The sequence below is a fragment of the Diabrotica virgifera genome, chromosome 6 (genome assembly GCF_917563875.1).
Source record: "Diabrotica virgifera virgifera chromosome 6, PGI_DIABVI_V3a".
Taxonomy (NCBI): Eukaryota; Metazoa; Arthropoda; class Insecta; order Coleoptera; family Chrysomelidae; genus Diabrotica; species Diabrotica virgifera.
In genome coordinates, this window is record NC_065448.1 from 127,721,383 (window position 1) to 127,737,686 (window position 16,304).

A 16,304-nucleotide genomic window follows, 5' to 3' on the forward strand; every position below is an offset into this window, starting at 1 on the left:
TTGGAGAGAAGTACAGACAAATTTAGGACTGCAATGGTAAGTACCAACCTACATTAAATGGATCGACATTGCAAGTAACTTTCTTAAATTTTGGATTATTGCAGTATTATTTTGATTTATTAATGGCGCCCAATATTATCTTTTAATTATTAATGTTATTTTAAAACCCACCCCTTAAATCTCTGAACAATGTAGCTTACCGGAGCATCCCCAAAAGTAGAAGAATAGAACATCACGCCTATGACCTACATAATTACACTGTTTTAATATATTTTTTTATTTTATTTAACGCTATTTAATATTTTACACGAATGGCGTTATGTCAAATATTTTTTTGTTTATTTCATTTAACCGCCTAGGCAGGCTACAATATAATACAGAGACGCCAGCTGGAATACTTTGGTCACAGAGTAAGACACTGAAAAATATAAAATTTAGATCTGATCATTCAGAGAAAGATTCAAGGTAAACGTGGTCCTGGTAGAAGAACGCCTACAATATGAGAACATTCTCATTGCCAACAACCTATAGTAGGGTTTAAAAGAGCATCTGAATTTCTTAAGCCGTTTGAAAGACCTAATAAATTTTATAGGCCACTAGATCTTTTTTTTTTTTTTGGCCTTTGGGCTAAGTGCCCATTCAGCCAGTAACAAATGTGTAACCTATTCTAACTAACTAATCTAACTACACTATTATTCTGGAAATTTAAATGAAGAACTACGATGGGGAGAGGAACTAGGATTACTTTTCGCACCTAGGGGTCATTCAAGGTGACTCACAGACAGAAAGGGTAGACCTCGGAAAATATAGGTAAATAGGTAAAATATTTGGCTATATAACAGAGGTAACGAGCTTAATACCTACACTCTAAAGTTTTAAGTTACACATCTTAATAAACTTAAGAATAATTTTGTATACCTGATACATATTTAATGATAGTAAATGAAGTAGATTGAAAGGGGGGTATAAGTTTTGCAATAATAAACTATTAATAAATTCCTGTCTTTGTATTTCAAATTTACTACAAGCATAAAAAATGTGATCCAAGTCGCTCACCACATTGCAGGTTTCACAAAGTTCGGTATTGACTACACCGATTCTATATAAATGTTGAGGAAAGCTTGCATGTCCGAATTTAAGCCTACAAATGGTCACAATATCATTCCTTGTAAAATCATACTCTTGGTGCCACAACACTGTCGGAATACTTGAATGTAACAGTGTGTATCGTGTGGGGCAATTACCGCAATATTTTTTCCAGTGCAATTCCCATTTTTCCTTAAAATTACGTTTAGATATCGTTAAATATTCTTGAGCTCCTAAATTGTTCTCCATATACTGTCCAGTTGTGACGCTTTCTTTGGCTAAGGAATCTACTACTTCATTTCCACGAAGTCCTATATGAGCTTTTACCCAAGTGAATTTTAATTCGTAGTGACTTTTTCTTAATTTATGAATTTTTAATTTTAGTTTTTTAATAAAAGGATTTATATCAGTAGCCACCACATTAATTGGGTTAGCGATGCATTTAAGAACCGATAAGGAGTCACTCAAAAGATGTATTTTTTTTTACTTGCTTTTTTCGATATACTCACAGGCTTTAATAATACCAATAGCTTCTGCAGAAAAAATGGAAGTACTGCTATTTAGTTTGAATTTTTCTTGAATGTTTGCTGATGGTATATAGAATGCACACCCCGTACCGTCATTTTGTTTTGATGCGTCAGTATATATTTCCAGAAAATCTGGCAGATTTGCTATGCAAGCGCTTAAAGTATTTTTACTTATCAACAAATTTTCATGGTATACGGGAATATTAATTTCTAGTGGTTCCAACATATCAAAAAATTCAGATTTATCGACCGAAATAGGTCTTTTTAAAGCACTATTATGAGGACTGGTATTTCTAAAAGCCATACATAATGGAGGAGAAGGTTTTTTTGACCAATATTTGTTTGTCAAATCGTGGTTATTTAATAAAGCTATTTTATGTAACAGAGTAGGATTTTTAAAAGAAGACTTAATAATAAATTTTTCTGACAACCATTCCCTCCGCAAAAATAATGGTGGCTCTAGTGCTTCAATCCGATGTGGTTCCACAGGCGTTGAACACATTGCACCCAAACAGAGTCTTAGAGAAGTATTTTGAATTATTTCCAATCGTTTTAGAGTGTAAGGACTGGCTGATCCATACAACGTACATCCGTAATCCAGGATGGACCTAATAAAGGCTTTGTAGAAAGTTAAACACGATTGTGGATCTGCTCCCCACCAAGTTCTTCTTATGAATTTTAAAAAATTTATACCTTTTAAACATTTTGATTCTATATTTTGTATAAATGGTTTCCAGCTAAGCTTCTTGTCGAGAATAATTCCAAGATAAGTTACCTGATTTGATACCGGGTATAGTGTACCATTTACATTAATATGATCGATATTGGGCAGATTATGTCTTGTAAAGATGGTAACATTAGATTTTTGAGGGGTTAAAGAAAAACCTAACGATTCAAATTTCAAAGTACTTAGCTGTATATGTGACGTAAGCTCAGTGATGCCTGCTTCTAATTTTTTATTCGTGTTATAAATGACAAAATCATCAGCGTACTGTATAATATTACAATTATTATTTCCATCGTGTATTTCTTTTGTAAAAATATTAAACAAAAGGGGAGAGATAACAGAACCCTGTGGTAAACCTGTGGATGATCGTCTAGGACCTATTGTAGAATTGTTATTCGACCTTACATAAACTTTTCTTTGTGTGAGAAGATTACACAAGACATTGCACACTCTTGGAGGAAGATCTGCCTGAAGCAATTTTTCTCTTAACATAATGATATTAATTGCATCGTAGGCACCTTTTATGTCAAGAAAAGCAGCACCTAAGTAGTAGTTATTTGAAAAACATAACTGAATGTCTGTTGTTAAATAAGATACTGCGTCAATAGTACTAAACCCTTTTTTAAAACCAAATTGTTCCAAAGGGAAAAAAGCAGTGCTAGTCAAATGAAATTCTAACCGGTGCTTAATAATCCGTTCAAAAGTTTTCATGACACAGGATAATAAGGAAATGGGTCGATAAGATTCTGCAAGGTTGGGATTTTTCTGCGGTTTTGGGATTGGTACAACTACAACATTTTTCCATTCTTCAATGACTGCGTTGTATAACCAAATTTCATTAAAAATTTCTAAAAGAAATAATTTACCGACAGTTGGTAAATTCCATATCATATCGTATGTAACTTGATCCATACCTGGAGCTGTATTCTTGGTATTTTTTAATGCAAATTGTAGTTCCGTAAATTTTAAAGGATAATTAAGTATATCATTCTTCACATCTGCATTATCTACTAAATCCTTTATTTCCTGATCTGCCGAACATGGGGTGATATTTTGCAAAAAAGTGTCTATCCATTCATAGTTGGTACATTTAGGGGAAGGTGAAGGAATTCTTTGCATCTTTTTTGCCTGTTGCCATATTTCCTTAGACGGAGTATTTTTGTTAAGTTTAGCGCAGTAGTTAACCCAGTACTCCTTAGCCTTGTTCTTTAAAAAATTTTTTGCTACTGCCATTTTTTCTTTAACATGTATATAATTTTCCATATTACTATTGTTGATATATTTTTTTAATGCTTCTTTTCTATAAAAAACGACTTTATCACAGTCACTACCCCACCAGGGCGGGGGTGGCAGTTTAGCTTTTTTGAAAGGCTTATTGATTGGGATTGAACATGCAGCGGCATATTCAATGCCTTCCATAAAATATTTATATTTATCATTTACATTTAGTAGTTGGGGTTTATTACTGAAATATATAATGCAAGTTCGTTCGTATTCCATCCAGTTAGCTTTTTTAGTGTTCCATTTAGTTTTTGGTTGTATTGTATTACTAAACTGTTCCCTCAATATGTTGATTTTCATAAGAATGAGAAAATGATCCGATCCAAGAGTATCTGTTACCACGCTCCAGTTAATTTTATCAGCGATGTCCGGAGATACTAGTGATAAGTCGACAGAAGAGTTTTGACCCGACCGAGATATTTTTGTAGGTGACCCATCATTTAAAATTACCAAATTATTTTGATTTAATGCATTTACCATATTTTTTCCAGATTGATTGATTTTATATGAGCCCCACAGATCGTGGTGCGCATTAAAATCTCCTCCAATTATTAATGTACCATTTATGTTATTAAAAAGATTGGAAAAATTGTGCACAGTAACTGCGATATTTGGAGGACAATACACAGAAACACAAGTAATGGATAGATTTTTAGAAACAAAAATTTCTGCCGCACAGACTTGCATACCATCTGCTACATTATTAATAGATACTTCTTTGAATTTGATATTATTTTACCTATCTATCCTATCTTTACGCACAATAGAATATCCATAAAATGTATAAGTGACTTTTGGTTTAAACCATGTCTCTGATACCAGAGCAATATCAACATCATAATCTGATAATATTTTTACTAAGCTATGTTTATTGGATACAGCGGAACGTGCGTTCCACTGACAAATTTTCAATTGATTGAGGTTAGTATTCGTCATCGTCACATATACTTTCATTACAATTATACGCAATATTTTTAATATAATCTGCATCAATGGCTGTAAGTTCTTCAAAAGATTTTACTTCACTTAGTACTTTCTGTAAAACCGCGAAGAATCCTTTAATAAATTCATCTGACATATCAGATTCAAAATTTTCTCTTGGTGGTATATTAATAGGTTTTTCGGGTCCAAATTTAAATGGGAACATTGGAGGGGAATTTGATATTTGAATGGGAGAATTGGGTTTTCGCTTCTTGTTAACTGTTTCGATCTGAGTTGAAGCATTGCGATTTCGAGCTGTTTGTAAGGTAACAGAATTAGTTGACTGAGATGACACTGGTTGTCTAGGATATTTGATATTATGTCTTCGTGAAGGCAAAGGGGGAAACTCTTCCTTTGATAAATAAGATAGAGCTTGAAATTTATTGTTAACTTTTAATGTAGAAGCATATGATGTTTTATTTAAATTTTTTGCTTCCGTAAAAGTTAAATTCTCTTCAGCCATTTTTTTCTTTATTTCACTTTGTTTTATATGTGTTGGACATGACTTAGAGATTGATTTATGTGAATTAGTTTTACAGTAAATGCAACAATTATCCTGTGGATCCCGACATGAATGAGTTTCATCTTTTGTTTTACCACAGTTTATGCAAAGAGCCACTGTACTACGACACTGCTTCGCTACATGACCATATTTAAGACACCGGTAGCATTGGGTAACACTGTGAATATAAGGTTCAACAGGGCAAGATACCGAATTAATGAAGATGTTTGAGGGTAACATGTTACCCTCGAAGGTGACTATGACTGTTTGTCGAGGAACAAATATTGCTTCTCCATCAGAAATGACCTTTCGCTTGATTCTACGAATTTCGGTAATAGTTACGGCAGATAGAAAATTTGTAAAAAGATATTGCTCATCAAAAGAAGTATCAACATTTTTAACAATTCCCTTCCTCGATAATAAATTATTTGGTATATAAGCAATTAGATTTTCGTTTTTTAACTGTTCATTAGCTACTAGTTTATTAGCATCTTTAATTGTTTTTAATTGAACCCTTATTCTGTTTCTGCCTACTCTATCAATTCGTACAATATTCTGAACATTCAATTTCTTATGGAGCACATGGCCAACTGCCATAGGATGTAATTTTCCTATTGCAAGCTCATTATTGGTGCTTTCAATAAAAACATAGACAAAATCTGAATACAGGTTCGGTTTTTGTAGATTGAAAACCTTACTTTTTTGCTTAGTATCTGAAAGTGTCAACTTATCTGTATCTGCTGCGGTTTTACCATCTTGATTTCTGGTTGTCGTAGTGTTGTCTATGACCATATCTACATTTTCTCCTCCATTATCCACTGTTCCCCCTTTATCAAGGGGTGGTTCATCGGCCATTTTTACACCTTATTCACCGCACTATTTGCTTATTTATTAAACGTAAATATTATTATTTTATGCTTTATAAAGTTTAAAAAGTTTTAAAGTAATTTAACCAAAATATGACCTTATTCACCGCACTATTTATTTATTTATTAAACGTAAATATTACTATTTTATGTTTTATAAAAGTTTAAAAAGTTTCAAAATAATTTAACAAAAATATCACATTTTTATTCGTATCACCTAAAATACTTATTAAGTGATAATTAGTTTCTAATGTGTATTTGATAACGGTAGGTAATTATTATTTAGCGAAAGAAATATTTTAAACACATCCGCTCACCACAGAAGTTTAAATGGTACTGCCACTAGATCTTATTTTAGAGACTAATACTTGACTTTGTAAATACTTGGCAAATATAATAATTGGCAAGTGAAGAAATCTTATTTTAACTTACTTAGCCTGAAATAGATATTCCACCACCAAAATTAAAGCCGCCCCCAGCGCCCCCAGCGCCACCAGCGCCACCAGCGCCACCAGATGACGTACTTGCACCACCACCACCTGGAGAATAACCAGCAGGTTCCATACTTATACCACCATCAGCCGGAGGCGCGTCGCTATTTAGACCTCCTTGAGATGAGGTCGATCCAGATTCTGATCCTGGTGATTGTGATTCTTCTCCATTTCCATCGCACTCACTATCTGTTTAACGAAATTTAAAAAAATGTAAAAATAGTTAAATACAATTCAATACCATACTAATACTGACCTTTACTTATAAAAAAACTTTATTTAAGTATATTTCAAAATATTGGCCATATAGTACCTAATTTGTAGACCAAGAAGATACGAAATGAGTACTTGAAATAATTTTGCAATCTCTTAGAAAATCGTGAGAAGAATTTTGTTTAGAAATGAAAGATTGTTTACAAAGAAGCAAGAATTTAAATTTATGGATACAAGTTCAATGTATGCCTATACAGGGTGTTTGATAAAGAATAGACCATAGTCTAACCTTAGATTCGTGAGCTTAAAATAGGTCGATTTAAGCTAACTTACCTTAGTTCGAAAGTTGATAATAACCGAAATACAGGGTGTCAACATTAAACTTTTATTTTATTTACTCTTGAATATTTCCTGACGGGCAGCATATTTACAGATGCTAGCGTGTGTAGACACCAGGGTGCTGAAACCAGTTAGGGTTTGGAAAAACAGTACATTTACAGATGCTAGCGCGTGTTAACACCACGGTGTTGAAATCGGTTAGGGTTTGGAAAAACAGTACGATTACAGATGCTAGCGTGTGTTGACACTAGGGTGTTGAACTCAGTTAGGGTTTGGAAAAACAGTACATTTACAAATACTAACAGAATTGGACACCAGAGTGTTGAAAGCAGCTAGCTTTTTTAGTGGTTATACATGCATATTCTAACGCCTATTGACATTGATTTTATATACCTACTGCTGTGGAAAATTATTTAAGTGATTTAGATATTAATAAATAATTAAACGTTGTTGGGATATAAACAAAAATATATTAACACAAAAGAACAACATAAAAAATAATGTTGTTCTGAAGCTATTTCCTTGTGGCATTTTTATAATTAACTATTTAGATGGGAAATAAGCCATAATTAAATTGAAAAAAAAAATTATTAACGTTTCGACGCTTACCTCGGGTGTCTTTGTCAAAATAAAAAATACTACTAAATTAAACAAAAATGTTGTTGATTAGTAAAAAATTCTTCTGATAATTGAAGACCTAAGTGAAAGAAAGAGGTATGTTACAAAGCCTACCTTTTTAGATATGGGCAGTTCAAGTTATTATTCCTCTACTTTTATCATGAAAATATTGTTTGTGTTATTTGGTTTTATTTATATTGCTATAAGCATTCCTTTACATATAATGTTAATAATTTGTTTTGATTTTTAATATTTTTTCTAAAAATAAATAAAAACTGTACATACCGCCTTCTTCCATTAATTTTAGTTTGTATAACTATCCTTTATCTGAATGGATGAAGGGGGTATGTGGCATGAAATAATGCTCTATATTCAGTTTTACAGAAATTTATGTAATTGAACACAAAATAATTTTCTTCTTCATGTTGCTATGTTTATGTTGGCTATCAAACTGGCTATAGTAATTTTGTTAATGGCAGCTCGGTAAAGGGATGCAGAGGATCTGTTAAACCATTCTTACAGGTGTCTAAGCCATGACGGTCTTCTGCGACCTGGCCTTTCTTCTTCGACCTGGCGTTTCTTCTTCCGTCTACCTTGCCTTTTTTATTAATAGCTACCCTAGCCTTAGCTACATTTATAAAAAAAAATTAAACAAATTAAAAAAATCAATTGTTTCAGCCTGTGTACATTATTTTAGGTTCTTTTGATCATTGGAAACAAAAAAGGTCTTTTGTAATTTTTCTTTAAAGTTAATAGTTTTCGAGTTTTAAACCTAAAAACAATTTAAACCTGAAAAAGACGAAAAATGTTTCATACCTCCCTCTTTCATTCAAGAATTGTATTCTACATGTTACATACCTCCTTCATCGACTAGAATATCTCTTATTAAACTTTTTAGAGGTACAGTAAAAGTGGCATAATATGATAGTTAAGTTACATACCACCTTCATTTACTAAGAAACTCAAAATTTTAGAAAATGTTACATACCTCTTTCTTCCACTTAAGTCTTCAATTTATTTAATCTGACTCATTTATATTGGCAATTCAGACATATATTATACATTTGAAAGTATTTTTTACTAAGCAACAACATTTTTGTTTAATTTAGTAGTATTTTGTATTTTAACAACGACACCCGATTTGGGCGTCGAATCGTTAATAAAATTATTTTTTTCAATTTAAGTGTGGCTTATTTCCCATCTAAATAGTTAATTATAAAAATGCCACAAGGAAATAGCTTCAGAACAACATTATTTTTTATGTTGTTCTTTTATGTTATTTGTAAATGTACTGTTTTTCCAAACCCTAATTAATTTCAACACCCTAGTGTGAACACACGGTAGCATCTGTATACGTACTGTTTTTCCAAACCCTAACCGATTTCAACACCGTAGTGTCAACACGCGCTAGCATTTGTAAATGTACTGTTTTTCCAAACCCTAACTGATTTCAACACCCTGGTGTCTACACACGCTAGCATCTGTAAATATACTGACGGGGCATGGTATAACAAAACGAAAATTGGTAGAATGGGATTTTTTGGGTCGGGAAATATAAATTCGCCACCAAAATGATTTATTATCCAGAGGGCACCAAATATGTCTTTCAGCGCTCATTTAATATATTCAATTTATCATCCACTCTACATACTTTTTGAATAAAAATTTTTGTTCCTTTAGTGTTTTTACTATAATATATATCTTAATATTTAATATAAAAAAGATATACTACATTCAGCTCGCTAAACTTAACAGTTTTCGAAATTTACGCATTTAAATCTGCGATGCAACATATTTTTTTGCATAATCTCATTGCAGTTACAGCCGAAAAATAAACTTAAAACCATAATAAGTACTTAATTGAGCAAGTTCTCATATTTTTATGTTATTGCCAAGAAGATTATTGTCCATTATATGTTATTGTCCATTAGAAGAAATTTGCGATACATTTTTGAAAATTATTATGGTTTTAAGTTTATTTTTCGGGTGTGACTACAATGACAACAATGACTACAGTGACTACTATGTACAAACAATTATATTGCATCGCAGATTTAAAATGCGTTTATTTCGAAAACGGTTTAGCGAAATGAATGTAGTGTATCTTTTTTAAGCCAAAATATTAAAAGAATAAAAATTTTGATTCAAAATGGATGAAGAGTGGGGGATAAAAAAAATTGAACGTATTAAATGAGCGCTGAAAGACTTGTGTGGTGCCCTCTGTGTAATACATAATTTTTGGTAGAGAATTTAGATTTCTCGTCCCAAAAAACACCCGCTTACCAAATTTCCTCTTGTTAGCTCATGCCTGTCAGAAAATATTCAAGAATAAATAAAACAAAATTTTAATGTTGACACCCTGTATTTCGGTTATTATCAACTTTCGTACTAAGGTAAGTTAGCTTAAATCGGCCTATTTTCAGCTCAGGTTTTAGCTTTAAAACCATTCATAAAGTTCAAACATGACAGTAAAATGATTTTGATCTTTATTGTAATTTCAGTAAAGTACCTCACTACAAATCATAAGTAAAAAAATTATTATTATGAAAATAATTATCATAAAAGCTAGATTCATCAATAGTGTTCAACAAAATGTATGAATAAACTGAAATTTGAGCGAAGCCTTCCTCCTTTTACTAAACTAATGAAATTATACAGTAATGAGTGCACTAAGACCCGGAAAAATAACTCAAAGGCTGAAAACATAATACGTTGTGAAATAAAAAGAGATGAAACTAGTAGAGGTGAGAAATTATCAATAGAAACCTATAAATTTACATGTTGAATGGGTTGCATGTGAGAGTTCATTTTAAGTGAAGTAAAAGACAGACGTACTCTCAATCATTTAATTGTGTACTTCCGACGACCGGTATCGCTCTCTATAGGTTGCAGAGCATCATCAGGTCAACGGTTACAAGTCACTAAATGATTCGGATACAAGGAGCTATAACCTCATTATTCCATAACATGATGTTTCTGCGTAAGTTATGCTAACGGGATATGGTGGAATAGACGGAGAATGTTACAAAGGTAAACAAGTTTATGGTATTTGGGATTTCTTGAGGGTGAAGGTGTATCCGAATCATTTAGTGACTTGTAACCGTTGACCTGATGATGCTCTGCAACCTATAGAGAGCGAAACCGGTCGTCGGAAGTACACAATTAAATGATTGAGAGTACGTCTGTCTTTTACTTCATCTTTAAATTTACATTATATTTATAGTTTCCCACCCTTAGACGTATCGGAGGAGTTTGGCAACGGCCATTATGCCGGAAGAATTTTATAAAATCCTCCGGTGGCAGTATAACCTAAAGGTGGGAAACTATCAATATAATGTAAATTTATAGGTTTCTATTGATCATTTCCCATCTCTACTAGTTTCATCTCTTTTTATTTCACAACATATTATATTTTCCGTCTTTTCCGTTATTTTTCCGGTTATTAGCTCACTCATACCAAATTCCTCAGTCATCATCATTCTCTTTACCTTATCCCTATGCGGGGTTGGCTTCCCTAATTGCATTTCTCCACACAATTCTATCTTAAGTCATATCAATGTTAATCTCCTTTACCAACATGTCCTGCCTTATCGTCTCCCCCAGATCTTCTTTGGTCTTCCTCTCCTACTCCTTCCAGGAATCTGCACTTCAGCTATTCTTCGTATTGGGTGATTCACGTCTCGACGTTGAACATGACCAAACCATCTTAACCTATGCTCTCTCATTTTGGCATCAATTGGTGCCACACCTAGACTTCCCCTAATATACTCATTTCTAATCCTATTCTACACTCTTCCATCTAAGCATTCTCATTTTCGCCACATGCATTCGTTGTTCCTCTTTCTTTTTCACTGCCCAACATTCAGCTCCTTAGATCATAGCCGGTCTTATGGCTGTTTTATAGAATTTTCCCTTCAGCTTCATTGGAATTTTTCTGTCACACAACACACCACTCGCTTCCTTCCACTTCATCCATCCAGCCCTAATTCTACTACACGCATCTTCATCTATTTCTCCATTACTCTGTAATACTGATCCCAGGTACTTAAAACTATTGCTTTTCAAAATCACTTCACCATCCAAAGATACCATTTTCTTTGTAGTAACTCCATCTTTGAATGAACATTCCAAATACTCTGTTTTTGTCCTACTGAGTTTTAAACCTTTTTCCTCCAGAGCTTGTCTCCACTTTTATAGTTTTTGTTCTTAGTCTCGTTCGCTATTTCCTATTAACACTACATCATCAGCATACATTAGGCATCATGGAATGCTACCCTGTCGTTTCGCTGTTATCTGGTCCAAAACTAATAAGAATAAATAAGGACAAAGCACCGAGCCTTGGTGCAATCCTACTTTCACCTGAAATTTATCAGTCTCTCCCACACCTCATACTAAATTCCTCAGTAAAATATTCAATAATACAGGGTGTCCAGAAACTCTACCGACAAACGAAGACAGGAGATTCCTCAGATAATTTTAAGACAATTTAACAAAATTCACCTAGTCCAAAAATGCTTCCTAAGGGAGCTAGAGCTCTTTGAAGATGGATTCGTGTAATTAGTTTTTCTTAAATACCTCCAGAACGCTTCTATTTAGAAAAACGCAAATTGGTATGCCTATTTACTTTCCAGAAATGAATCGATTCCATCCATTGCGAATTTCTAGTGCCGGTCATAGGCGTCCGTTTTGGGTAGGGCAACGGTTATTTTATCGCCTAACTTTTTTGTCTTTAATTTTTAAGCATTTTTGACTGTGAATTATTAAATTGTGAGGTATTCGAGTACTAATAGGTACTCTTATTTTAAGTCGATAGAATACACCGTTTGCTAGAAAAATCGATTTGAAAATTTTTTGTTCTTTGAATTTCAAAAAAAAAAGATTAAAAAAAACTATTTGGAGAAAGATGAAAACTGGTACATTTATTTATATTCCAGAGATTAATCGATTTCATTAATGGCGAATTTCTAGTATCGGTCATAGGCGTCCGTTTTGGGTAGGTCAACAGTTATTTTATAGCATAACTTTATTGTTTTTAATTTTTAAGTATTTTTGACACTAGATTATTCAATTATGAGATATTCGAGTACTAAAAGTTACGCTTGCTTTAAGTTGGTAAAATACACCGTTTTTGTTTTAGTTTTTTTCAATATTTTTTTTTCAAATTCCCAAAACTAAAAACTTTCAAATCGATTTTTCTAGAAAACGGTGTGTCCTACCGACTTAAAGTAAGAGTACCTTTTAGTACTAGAATACCTCAAAATTTAATAATCCAGTATCAGAAATGCTTAAAAGCAGAAGACAAAAAAGTTATGCGATAAAATAACCATTGCCCTACCCAAAACGGACGCCTATGACCGGTACTAGAAATTCGCAATAGATGGAATCAATTCATTTCTGGAAAGTAAATATACATACAAATTTTCGTTTTTCTAAATAGAAGCGTTCTGGAGGTATTTAAGAAAAACTAATTACATGGCGCCATCTTCAAAGAGCTCTAGCTCCCTTAGGAAGCATTTTTGGACTAGGTGAATTGGGTTAAATTGTCTTAAAATTATCTGAGGAATCTCCTGTCTTCATTTGTCGGTAGAGTTTCTGGACACCCTGTATAATTACCGATTCAAAAAATAAGATTGCTAAAAAGAAAGTAGAATTTTTTTTTAAATTTATGTCTAATTGAGGATTCATCGTCAATAGGAATATCCTCCTATACGGTATAGAGGCAGTACTCTGACTAAATCTATGATGAAAAAAGTTATTTTCAAGATGTGGCTTTATAGAAGAATCCCTAAAATATCTTAGAGAGATAGAGTCACAAGTGAAGAAGTCTTGTGAAGACTTTCAAAATAAACGTAACTAAATAATGAAATAAAGATACGAAAACCATAATATCTTGGCCAGGTGATGAGAGGAAAAAAATACCAGCTACTGTAGAATATCATGCATAGAAAGATTTTAGGAAAGCGCATTGGAATGCGCGGAATGTCATGGCTGCGCAATCTGAGGGAGTGGTTTAATAATAAAAAGAAGAAGATTATACTTCGTTTAGAGTTTAAACTAATCATACATAATATATTCATAAAGAGAATAGGATTTGTCAAAAACGAATAAACAATTTGTTTAATTTGTCTTTGGGGTATGCATTTCTTACTGGATAGTATAACTGTGGTTCATTGCTAAAACTATATTTATACTGATAATATAACAGAAATATACAGGGTGTTTGGTAAAGAATGGGCCATAGCTTAACCTCAGATTCCTGAGCTTAAAATAGGTCGATTTAAGCTAACTTGCCTTAGTACGAAAGTTGATAATAACCGAAATACAGGGTTTCAAAGTTAAACTTTTATTTTATTTATTCTTGAATATTTCCCGACAAACATAGGATAAAAACACGAAATTTGGTAAGTGGTTCTGGTACTGTACACCCTACTAAATTATGTTAGGCAAACGTTTCTGGCTACTACCAGAGGCGTACGACGGGGGAACGTGAATGGTTGACCCTTCCCAAATTCTACGCCACTGGCGTAATTTCTATGTTAGTGCAATTTTTTGGTTCTCCAATACTTTTTATGTAAATAACATACTCTTCATTCGTAACGATAAAGGCATTAGTTTTCGAGATATTTGAAGCTAAAAACGAAGGAGCATAATACATTAATCAAAATAACTGCTAAAACAGCAGTTTCATCAATGGCGTAGAATTTGGGAAGGGTCAACCATTCGCTTTCTCCTGTCGTACGCCTCTGGTATTAACCAGAAACGATTATTTAACATAATTTAGTAGGGTGTACAGTGCCTAAACTCTCTGCCAAGTATCATAAGGATATGCCAAATAGTTTTATAGTATCGGGCACACATATTTCTTAAAGTTTTAAATAAAAAATAAATTATTAAAAAAAAGAATACTTTAAAATAACTTGACATATCCGTGTTATACTTGACGGAAAGTGTAGGCACTGTACATCCTACTAAATTATGTTAAATAATCGTTTCTGGTTAATACCAGAGGCGTACGACAGGGGACAGTGAAAGGTTGGTCCTTCCCAAATTCTACGCCACTGATGAAACTGCTATTTTAGCATGATTTTTGAATGATTGATGAACTGCTATTTTGGTTTAGTTTATTAATTTTTTCTTTTGTCTTATATTAAATATTACTTCTCATTTGGGTCTTTTCGCAAAGGTCTACCTTTGTGGTGGACTTTTTGTAATCGGTTTTATAATCGTGAGAAGATCCTTTTTTGTCTAAAAACGTTTTGTATATTCTCTGTTGTATATTGTAATATTCTGTTTTTTTTTTTTGGCAAAATAAACTTTTTGTAATTGTAATTGTAATTGTAATGATTTTTAGATTCTCCAATACTTTATATGCAAATAATATACTCTTTATTCGTAACGATAAAGTCATTAGTTTTCGAGATATTTGAAGTTAAAAATGAAAAGGCACACTTATTTTGATTAATGTATTATAGACCAGGGCGCATCTGTAAAAATATTAGTACATTTGGACGTTGAGAGGTGACCCAAATTTTTTTGCAGAAATTGCTTGAAAATAACTCAAATAATAATATTCGAGTTATCCTCCCTCTCAAAAAGGTCCGGAACATTGTTTAAATAAATAAAATGTCAAAAAATGAAGGAAAATTGGATTTTTTTTTCGTTTTTTGATTATAACTTTAAGAGTATTCATTTCCGAGAAAAGTTGTATTGACATAAAAGTTGTGTAAGTAAATTTCCTACAATATAGAGTGAGTTGAAAATTTAAAAAATAGTCACCCTTGTTGCAAAATAGCAATAATTGGGAAAAAACTATACAAAAACAAGTATTCGCATTTTACATTTTTCAACCATTTATGCTAAACTTAGGACCTTCAAATTTCACCCACAAAAACTATATGATACAGTTAAACAATACTGTGAATTTTATTAAGATCGGTTTAATAGATTTTGCAAAATAAATTTTGCAATCCAGCTTTCGCAAAAAAAATTCATTTTTTCAAACTGTTACAGGACTGAAAATAAAGCAGATAGCAAGTTGAAATTTGCTTATAGAAGTGTACTGTACCTTTCGTTTGCAATTTGCAAAACTAAAATCAATCGACCACCACGGCGTCAGGAATTTTTTTAAATAAACATTAATTATTGGTGTTGCGCGCAGGACACCGGATAGTTTGCTCTGATTGGGCATTCCAATGACCTTTGATAATTATTGATACATTTTAATTTTTATTACATTTCGATATAAATAAATAAATTTGTTTATTGCAAAATAAAAACACATACTCTATCCTTTGAAATAACACCTTTTTTAGCAAAAACTTTCTTTGTTCATATATTTTAACTTGAGAATAAAAGTTTATTATTTTTAAACATATACAATTGTTTAAACAATATTTCGCAAACAATAATAAAATTAGTTTGATTTTTGTGGAATTAAAATATTAAAATACAACAAAATATAGAGTAATAAAATAATACATTAGATGAAAATTGGAAGAAATTTTGGTGGAAATCAACTTCATGTGAATCGAACACCGCTGTCCTGCGCGTAGCACTAATAATTAATATTTATTTAAAAAAATTCCTGACGCCGTGGTAGTTAATCGATTTTAATTTTTCCAAATTGCAAGTGAAAGGTACAGTACACTTCTATACGCAAAAAAAATTTCAACT

At 32.4% G+C, this 16,304-nt stretch overlaps 1 protein-coding gene across 1 annotated transcript in view; it reads right to left on the reverse strand.

The window, feature by feature from the left end:
• The window catches only part of LOC114334969 (uncharacterized), a 129,346-nt gene that overhangs the window by 12,003 nt on the left and 101,039 nt on the right, over positions 1-16,304 (reverse strand). Inside the window, exon 8 of the mRNA XM_050652838.1 lies at positions 6,403-6,650. Coding sequence (XP_050508795.1) covers positions 6,403-6,650 — 248 coding nt within the window. The remainder of the gene's footprint in view (positions 1-6,402; positions 6,651-16,304) is intronic.